Here is a 10,028-nt window from a genome sequence, read left to right on the forward strand (position 1 = left end):
ATTTTAACTTTTAAAACATGTTTCTTCCCCCTTTCAAATGAATGTTTTAAAAATTTGCTCCCATTGTTACACTTATTTTGCTTTGGATATTTTAAATATATCTATGTTAAGGTCTCATTTGGATTCTTATACTGCCTCTGTTTTTTTTGTTTTTGAAAGAAGGTCTTGCTATGTAGTCCTGGCTGGCTTTAAACTCATAGCAATCCTCCTGCCTCAGCCTCCCAGTTGCCAGGTTTACATGCATGCACCACCACACCCAACTGTCTCTAGTGCTTGAGGTGACAAACCTGTCCTTTGTCCCATCAGCTGCCCTTGCTCCAGGCGTCTGGTTTGGAGGTTAATTTCCATGGGGATGCTTCTGCTGCAGGAACTCACAGAAGGGTCCTGTACTCTCTCCCTCTTCAGGAATTCCATTGTTTCTCATTTTCTCACCAGCTAAATGTTTTGATAGTACTTGGTGAGCTCAAGCATGCAGGGAACATGGACCCGGCCCTGTACCCTGTGGGATGTGGGCTGTTCTCCCAGGACCCCCTTTCTCTATGCCCCCCTGCCTTGCTTCTGCGCCCTTCAGGCTGCAGGCACCAGGCCTGCTCATCTCTCATGGTTCCAGTTCCCATGCGCTAGCACTATTCTAACCTACCATAGTTTCTTATTTCTGTAACTTGCATGTTTCCTTTGTCATTACTTTTCTCTGTTTGAAAAGATTATGATTTATAAAATGTTGTTCTATTCTACAGTTTTTTTAAAAAAATTAATGTATATGGCTCAGGGTTGCACTATGCAGCTCAGATGCATAGTGATCCTCCTGTTTTCAGCCTCCCTAGCGCTGGGATTATAGGCATATGCCACCATGCTGGGTCTCAGTGGCTGGCTCTGCACACCCGTGGGCAGGGCTGGTGCAGCATGTGGGACAAGCATGAAACCCAGGTCTCTGCACTTGCCAAGCAGGTGCTTAGCCTGCTGAGCTATCTTTCTGGCCCTTACAACACTTCTATGTGTTCAGAATTAGTGCAATACATTCCCTTCTCAGCTCAGTCTCTCCTGCTGTCTAGGAAGATTTATTAGATTTTGTAAATATACCATAAGGGGTTATACATTGAGCTTGTTTCCCTTGACATCTGCCTCATAAACACACACATGAGGAGTATCATTTAGCTCAACCCTTAGACCTACCTTTAAACTCCTCAAAGATGAACTGCTGCGTCCAAAGTGGCATTGCTCTAGCTGTTGGAACTTGTCATGCTCCTGGCTTGTCTTTCCCATCCATGCAGGATTTGTAGTGACCCACCTGGCCCCTGTTGCACACCCTCTACTGACCCTCGAGCCATCTCTTTGAACCCCACTAAAACAGACACCACGGGCTGAGCTGGGCCATCCCCTGCACTGTAGACCTGCACCAGGCTATAAAGTGTTTGTGGAAGCCACTAGACAAGATAACTAGAAGACAGGGACCTCTGCCAAATCCACTCACTCCCTGCAGGCCACTGCTCCATGCTGTTCTCCCAGCCATGTTCATCACAATTTTGGCAGCTTCTTTCTAGTTCTTATCAGAAATTTAAGAGTAGAGAGTTAGATTCAAGCTCCATATCACCAACCTTTGTTATTTTGGAAAGTACACATTGTACATTCAGTTATACACAGCAAACCATTGTCATGAATTATTTAAATGAAACTATCCTTGTCACAAAACAATGAGCAAAGCACATTTTGTTCATTTTCTCCTTGCATGCTGTTATTTCTCTTTACAGATTTCTTCCTTTGCAACATTAACTAAGATTCATTGAACTTGAATGCGTCCATGATGTAGTGCAGACTGCAAAGAAATATAAAAATGTGTATAGCTTGAGGTTTGCTTTTAAAAAGCAGCTGATACTCAATTCCTCTCTTTTGCTCCTCTAGAATAGAACATTAGATTATATAAGGTAGGAAGGGAGTAGAAAGGAAAATTCTAAAGATCCTGAGACCCTTTTGTGGGAAGGTAGGGTGGGAACATTTCTGCTCTACAGCTTATTCTACATGTCTGTTTTACAGTTCCATAGTGAATGAGAATACATTTTATCTTGAAAGCTAGCAAATTGAGTCTGAGGGCTACAAGACAGGGCTGGGGCAGGAATCCACTGGCAGCTCTTGGCATTGTCACAGTCTCATTCAGTCTGAGTGTTAATCTGTAAGGCAAGTACACAGGTGTTGCTTGGGTTTAATTGTCTGTTCTGGGCACATACCCAAGTGACACTTCTGTTTGTAGGTACTGTTTGCTGCTAGCATCTGCACATCTCCATTCTTTGCCTTCCTGCCTACACACACACATACACACACACACACACACACACACACACACACCACTTTGCTGAGAGTGACACAGCCACTTTAAGGTACTCTGTTTCACCCCTAGGTGAAAAGGCTACAAGGTCAGAGGCTGAGGCAGGAGGACTACATGTTTAAACTCAGCCTTGGCAACTTAGTGAGATCCTATTTTAAAATCAAAACTAAAGGGCTAGGGATATAGCTCAGTGTGAAGGTCCTGAGTTCAATCCCCAATAACACATGCATGCTTGAACAATGACTTAAGACAGGGTCCAGGAAAGTAAGCACATACAAAATACATTGATAATATTTTAGAACTGAATTAGAGACTTTCTAGTTTCATTTCAGAGAAGAATTGCACTCTGAGTTCCTCTATAACTTTCTGCTGTTGCTTATTTACTATTAACACTATTAATTCATACATTTGAGCCGAGCTAGTGTCCTCTGCACTTGTTCTGGGTGGGCACTGGGTTTCCTCCATATGTTTCTGCATTTGATTCTTTACTGCAGATGTTATTAATTCAGGGATTTCTTTTTTTATTTCCAATCTGAGTTCCTCTATACCTTTCTTCAGCTGTTTCTTTATTTCAGAGGCTGTTGATTCATTGCTTTCCGCTGTGTGATTCCCAATTTGTTCTGTGTTAATGTTCCCTGCACTTGTTATGGGTGGGCTTGGGTTCTGAGATTGCATTTTGTTCCTTCTCGTCATTTTATGTAGCACTGTCTTCTGAAATTTGTTGTAGATTTTTGTTGCAGTTACAACCTTAGCACGTACTGAAGTTCAGGTTCAGATCTACAAAGATTTAAACATGCAATCCTCCTGCCTTTGGATTTATCCAGCTGTGCCTGGCTTGGGTCTGGCTGCTGTGCTCACCTCCTTCCTGCTGCTGCCCTTGGGGGTGAACCTGTTGTGCCCCTCTGGCAAGATTTTCTGCTCCTGGACTAGCTGGGTGGTCTATCCTCTACACTCTCTGCAGGGATTGCAGCTGCAGGGTTTCACCCCAGGCCTGTATGCCAGGCCTGAGCTGAGCCTGGAGGGGACAAGGTGGAGTAGAGGGGAGAGGCAGCTCTCCCACACACTCACTGGGCCTGGACTAGGACTGGGTCTGGGGGTTCCTGGAACGTGGCTGAAATTCCTACTCTTTGGGCGGGGTGGGGGAGGTGCTGCGGAGTGGTGGGGGGCGTCCCAAGGGGGTGGAAGAGGGTCTCACCCACACTGTGCCTGGGCTGGGACCAGTAGTAGGTCCCGCCGGTGCAGGGTAGTGGGAAGCTCTCCCACACACTCTCCGGGCCTGGGCTAGGACTGGGTCGAGACTTTTTACTTTCAAAGAAATATTATTTTTCAGTAATTTCTAACCTACAGGAAGTTGCAAGAATAGTGCAAATAGCCAGGCATAGTGGCACAACCCTGTAAGGCAAGCACTCAGGAGGCTGAGGTAGGAGGATCTCTGTGAGTTTGAAGCCAACCTGGGCTACAAAGTGAGTTCAAGGTCAGCCTGAAATATATAGCAAAACTCTATCTCAGACCAAAAAAAAAAAAAAGTGCAAATAATTTCTTCAAACTTTCCACCTTGATTCCTCTGTCTAATCATTTACAGTGCAGTAGTTACCTCTTCCCAGTTTTGCTTTATCTCTGCAACATGTGAGAGGAAGTTGCAAGGTGATGCTCATCGACAGTAAGCAGGTCTGTATGTGTTTCACAACAAGCAAGGACTCTGCTATAGAACCTGTCCGCTGCCAGCTCCGATACGGCACTGTTGTCCAGCTCACAGACCTGATTCACAGTCCCTATTCACAGCTCCACCATGTCCTTCATGATCACTGTTTCCTTTTTGGTCCAGAGTCCGGACCAGCATCACCTACTGTGCTCAGATTTCCTGTCTTTATGTCCACGTTTGATGTGGAACAATTACTCACTTTTTCCTTGGCTTGTATTACTTGAAACTTTCCAAGAGGACAGGCCAGCTACCCTGTTAGATGGTCCTAGTTTTCACTGTGCTCAGCCCAGGCTGAGTGAACCCTATCCGTCCGGAACCAGCTGTCCTAGTTCTCTTGTGAACCTGTTATCCAACAGAAGGAACGACTGGCATTTCAGAGTGGCCAGCCTGGATATCAAAAGTAGCAATACTGGGGCCTGGGGAGATGGCTCAGTAGAATAAGCACTTCCCTGGCAAGCACAGGGGCCTGAGTTCAATTCCCGGTTCTGCCAAAAAAAAAAAAAAAAAAAAAAAGATAAGAGTAGCAATAAATGAGCTACATAATAGAGTGCATTAATGAAGCTCTATAGGGAAAGAGATGTGTTCTGGTGTTAGAGGTCTCCATTTAAAAAGGGCAAAGAAATAGATTTCTTCCAACAGGAATGATCTTTTAAAAAAGAAAGGCAAATAATCTAAGTGAATATAACTTTGCTTTGAATTTCAACTCTATTAAAAATTTCGAGTTCCCATTATAAATCAATAGACTGAAGACATTTATCAAGATTATTTCTCTTGGGAAAGTCACCTGAAATAATAGAGGCCTCAGGTGACACTAAGAGGTTCTATTAGCCACAAATCACAAATGTACAGGTGGAACTGGAATGGAGAAATGGCAAACAAGAGAATAATAAAAGGCATGCTAAGGCATAACATGCACAAGTAAGGAATTCGAGGAGAACCAAACCGGTTCATTGCATAAAATCCTGTAAGAAATTGGATATTGGAGACTAAGGCTGGGGAGGTTATTTAAAAGTCTACAGAAGGACCGGTAGACTCCCAGGTCCCTGAGTCCAGCCCATGCAGTCAGATGACTGTCCTCTCTTTCCAATGTAAATAATTGAGGCACATCAGATTCTCTCAAATCTATAATTCTCTTAATTCTATAATTTTCACAACGAAAACCTAGAGAGTGAACTTTTGTGCAGGTAGGGGTGGGAGTACTGGGCATTGAACCAGGCTGGTGCTGTGCTGTTGAGCTATTTCCGAGGTCCAGGACATGAGTTTTTAAACATTGGTTTCTCCCTAGCAGATGGTAGAAGGATTTCATAGTTGTATTTCTATTGCATATTTATTCAACAGATACTTACTGAGTGCCTGCTGAGTGCCAGGTACTGTCTTGTGGCAGGTAAAAAGGTCACATCACACACACCCTGTTCCACTTAATGCACAGATACTTAGAGCTCATTGAGAAGAGCCTGATGGACCAAGAAGTAGCAAGGCATATACTCCTTCAATTTCCAGTAGTCCACGGCTTAGGCAGCCTAGAGACGGGCTGCACAAACCTTGGTCAGTATGGAAGTTCAAGTAGAGAAGGGCTCCATGTCTGTAATCCTCTATGAAGTTAAAGTGTGTGGGAGAGGAGCAGGGGTTCATTGTGGTGGCTCCTTAGTGCAGTACGACAGCTGCCCTATCACACAGGGAGAGTTGAGAGTGCCACTGTTCTTCCATTGAGCTAAAGCAGACCCGCTAGGAGAGCACTCCGCTAAGCCTGTGCCAAGGGGCATCTGGTGGTGTCTCTTCTCAACCCAGCCCCTGGAACATGAGGATCACTGAGTGTAATTCTCTGCATTTTCTGTGGCTGGCATTAAATTATAAGCATGTTTTATGCTTTTGTTCTCAGGTGAGTGTCAAGAAGATCTCACATAGCTGGGCCAAGTGGTGGCCAACAGTGAGGAAACAATGGAAGGCTGGGGCTCAGTGGTGCATAGCATTCATCTGTGGTAGGAAAGATAGTTTCTGTCCCCTCTTCACACCCACTGGCTCTACCTCCTTGTCCATCAATCACGGCCCATCACCTCCCTGCCAGGATGAACTGGGCTGCACTTTAGAGTCTGACCCCCCAGGAATACAGGTGTCACTATTTTGATATCATGAATGACCTCTGAGGAGAGAAGAGGCAATGTCAGTGTCCAATTTCATGTCTACCGAATGCCTTCAATCAGAACATTATGAATTGTTTGTCTATTGAGGAAGTTGAGCCCATCATGAAAAAAAACAGGCATTTATATTCCTGTTTAGCTGAGTACTACTTGAGAACAGAGGGCAGCATACACCACCTCTCCACAAATTGTCCTCTTCACTATTCACCAATTCCTAGATGCCAAAGTAGTTCAACCACCTGAGGGAGGATAAGAAACTGTATAGTAATTGAGGACACTTGGAAAACCCAGACTTACGGAAGTCTTCAAGTTTGGCATAGTTAAAAATTGTACAGGCTTTGTGCATAAGAATGGTTCTTGTGTGGATTAAAATAATTTCTTGCCTAGTAATCTGCTTTCTTTCTTTCTTTCTTTCTTTCTTTCTTTCTTTCTTTCTTTCTTTCTTTCTTTCTTTCTTTCTTCCTTCCTTCCTTCCTTCCTTCCTTCCTTCCTTCCTTCCTTCCCTCCTTCCTTTCTTTCTGTATTTAGTTCAGGGTCTACAGGGTTTCACTGCACAGATCCTCCTCTTTTCAACCTCTGACCTGCTGGGATTACAAGCACGTGCCACCACACCCAGTCTCAATTATAGTCTCATCGTGCCTCAGGGGTAGGGCCAACACAGCACACTGGGGATCAAACCCTGGTTCTGGCTGGCCCTTTTTATCTTTTAAAACCAAAGCATTTATTCTGAGTAATAGCTGAAATTCTCATGATGAACTGACTGCTACAGCAGCTACTCTCTTGGGTTAGCTGTGGTTCCTTCACAGAATCCATGCCTCAATCTGCCATATACAATTTTTAGGTACCTCATTCACCCAGTTCCGGTGGGATTTCTCCTTTTAGCCTTTTAGTCCTTCTGTGCTTGCTCTTATGTGTGGTAGGGTGGTCACATTTGCCACAGGCTGACTTCTGAAGGTGGAGGGCCTCAGAGCCATGGCGACGGCACGCATGTGCTCTCCAAATGATGACAGTCCCTTTGTCATCTTGCTCGTGCCACGGAGACCAAAGAAGCTAGTTGCGCTCTTTATGGTAGTTCGCTGTTGAAATTCTTCTGAGCTTCACCTTGCTGTTCACTGATATTGTCAAAGCAAGCTCTTTTCTTCATGTGGTCACTTCATGTAAACACAAGGATCAAGCATAAGGGTTGGGCTCACACAAATCAGGGTGCTGTATCTGAGTCAGAAAGGTGGCCAAGGGTCTTGCTGGATAGCTCACTTGTTTAGCAAGAGACAGCCTGATAGTCCAGCCCTGCGTGGTGCCAGGGCATGACTTGCAAGGTGACTACCAGTTAGCTTGCTCAGGTACGTGTTTGTCTCAGGGCAGTGAACTGTGGCTACTGGAGCCACAGAGCCTCCAGTGCCATGGATAATCCACAGTTTTTTTATCATTATACTAAGATGGATCATCCTCTTGATGTTTTTAAGTTATGAGGGTTGAAAGGGAGGTTCTAGTTCAAGCCGGCAGTTTGCATACAGTAGTGGTCAAGACTAACTCTGGTTCTCATGGGTGATTAGCAACCCATTCAGATAGAAGACTAAGGTCTTTTTATTCTTCATCAGAGATGCGACTTTCATTTTATGTGAAACTAGAAGAGCTGGTTATGGTGGCATACACCTGTAATCCCAGCACTCAGGAGGCTGAGGCACGAGGATTGCCACAAGTTTGAGGTCAGCCAGGGCTACATAAGCAAGCTCAAGGCTGGTCTGAACTACAGAGTGAGACACCATCTCAAAAAACCAAAACCAAAAAAACAAAAACGGAAAAAAAAAAAAAGGTGGGGAACTCCCTGCTCAGGCCCCTCCTCCTATCCCTCTCTCGGGACAGGAGCGTTCTTTCTCTCAATAAATATATTCTGCTTATTAAAAAAAGAAAAAGAAAAAGAACCTAGAAACCTCCTTGTGTGATGAGACCTATTCAGATATGACTTTTCTAGGGCCAGGGACATAGCTCAGTAGAATAAGAGCTTGCCTGGCAAGCACAAGGTCCTGAGTTCAATCCCTGGTGCCACAGAAATACACATGACTTTTCTAAGTTCACGCCTGCTGGGACTCAGTAACAGTGAGTGGCAGTGGCCACTTACCAGTGGAAGAAAATTCTGGGGCCTCAAAGGACTGAGGTAAAATGAGTTTTAGTGGATTGTTACTTAGTAAAACTCTAGCCAGTACGAATCAGCTGTGAGAGTGTCTGGTGTGAAGGAGATAACAGGCTCCAGGGAAAATCTGGATTTTCGCTAATGGAGAAAAAAGATAGTCAACGTTAAGGCTTATTTATTTATGTATTTATTTTAGTTGGTGCAGGACCAACTGTGTGTGTGTGTGTGTGTGTGTGTGTGTGGTCTATGAAATGCCCGTAGGTTCCAAAATATGCACAGTCTTTGGGATGACCAGGGGTGGCCTTGGGCTCCGTGCCCTTGAAGCCCTGCCCCTCGTGTTTAGGTGACCGGTGAGGCAGTTTGGGAAATAGCTGTGAAGGGTGCTGTTATGAACAGGCCAGCTCACTTAGAGATTCTTGAAGTTTTCAAGGAAAAAAAGGGAACCGAACAACCCTTTAAAAATGTCCTTGTTGTTTAGTGACTCATACTGAAGTATTTACTGATGAGATAATAGGATGTTTGGGATATTCTTTAAGATGACATATGGATATAGGAGGAAGAAGAGAAGGAAGAGGAAGAAGGTGATATAGCAGAGACCAGAATAGTTACAAGTTGATAAATATTGAAATCATGCTGGACATGGTAGCATGCTTGTAATCCTAGCACTTGGGAGGCTGAGGGTCGCCACAAGTTTGACGCCAGCCTTGGCTACATAGTGAGTTCCAGGGTAGCCCAAACTACACAGCAAAACCCAGTCTCAAAAAAAAAAAAAAAAAAAAACAAAACTGAAATTAATTAATGAGGTTATCATGGTACCATAAACATTAAAATGAAATAAAGACGTTTGCAGATAAGCCAACTGACAGATCCATTGTTAGAAAACTTGCACAGAAGAAATATGTAGAGAAGCTTTTCAGTCTAAAAGAATAGATACTGAATGGAAACTGAGCCTGATAAACAGGAATAAAGAATACAAGAAATGGCAAATGTGTGGGGAAAACAACGTCTGTGGATTATTTTACAGTATGGATCAAGGCAAAACAGCGCGCTGTGACATGTACAGCGCATGCGGACGTGAGCCACACATGGTGGTGGGTGCCCAAGACCCCAGCTGCGTGGAAGGTTGAGGCAGGAGAACCAAAGTTGGGGGCCAGCCCGGAAGCTTAGCCGGACTCTATCTGAAATCACAATCCAAGAGGCTGGGTGTAGCTTAGCACTAGCGTGCTTGCTAGCAGGCTTGAGGTCCCGGGTCCATCCCGCGGACCACAAAACGGAAACAAAAACTATAGAACTTATGGGGGCGTAGTATGAGAAAGGCACATTTGTGATTTTAACTGAATTTTACATACTAGCACTCTGAAACACGTTTCCGTATCTTTCTTTGAGGTTTGTCCAAGACTGGTTTTCAGAGAAAAAGCAAGTGGCCAGAGTGGATTTCTCTACCGTGCTGCCGCGCTTCATTTCTCTGTACATCTTTTCGTTCCTGAACCCCAAGGATTTGTGTGCAGCTGCCCAAGTCAGCTGGCCCTGGAGATTTCTCACGGAACAGGTTCGCTGCTGAAAGTGGGGCACAGAGGCAGTGGTAATCTGCAGGGAAGTCGGGGTGCTCGTCCCCATAGAGTTCAAGTGACTCCTACGTGGAAACGTGCAGATGGGGGAGCTAGACTGATGCACCGGTTCACTAGGTGACAGACACTATTCTGATAACTCATGTAATTTTTAAGACTCTTGATGCCT

General features: G+C 44.6%; 1 protein-coding gene across 1 annotated transcript in view; it reads left to right on the forward strand.

Moving 5' to 3' along the window:
* Ect2l (epithelial cell transforming 2 like) overlaps positions 1-10,028 on the forward strand; it is a 110,950-nt gene that overhangs the window by 30,697 nt on the left and 70,225 nt on the right. The window contains exon 5 of the mRNA XM_004628582.2: positions 9,678-9,840. Within this exon, the coding sequence (XP_004628639.1) occupies positions 9,678-9,840 (163 nt within the window). The remainder of the gene's footprint in view (positions 1-9,677; positions 9,841-10,028) is intronic.

This window comes from Octodon degus, unplaced genomic scaffold (assembly GCF_000260255.1).
Source record: "Octodon degus isolate 3935 unplaced genomic scaffold, OctDeg1.0 scaffold00024, whole genome shotgun sequence".
NCBI lineage: Eukaryota > Metazoa > Chordata > Mammalia > Rodentia > Octodontidae > Octodon > Octodon degus.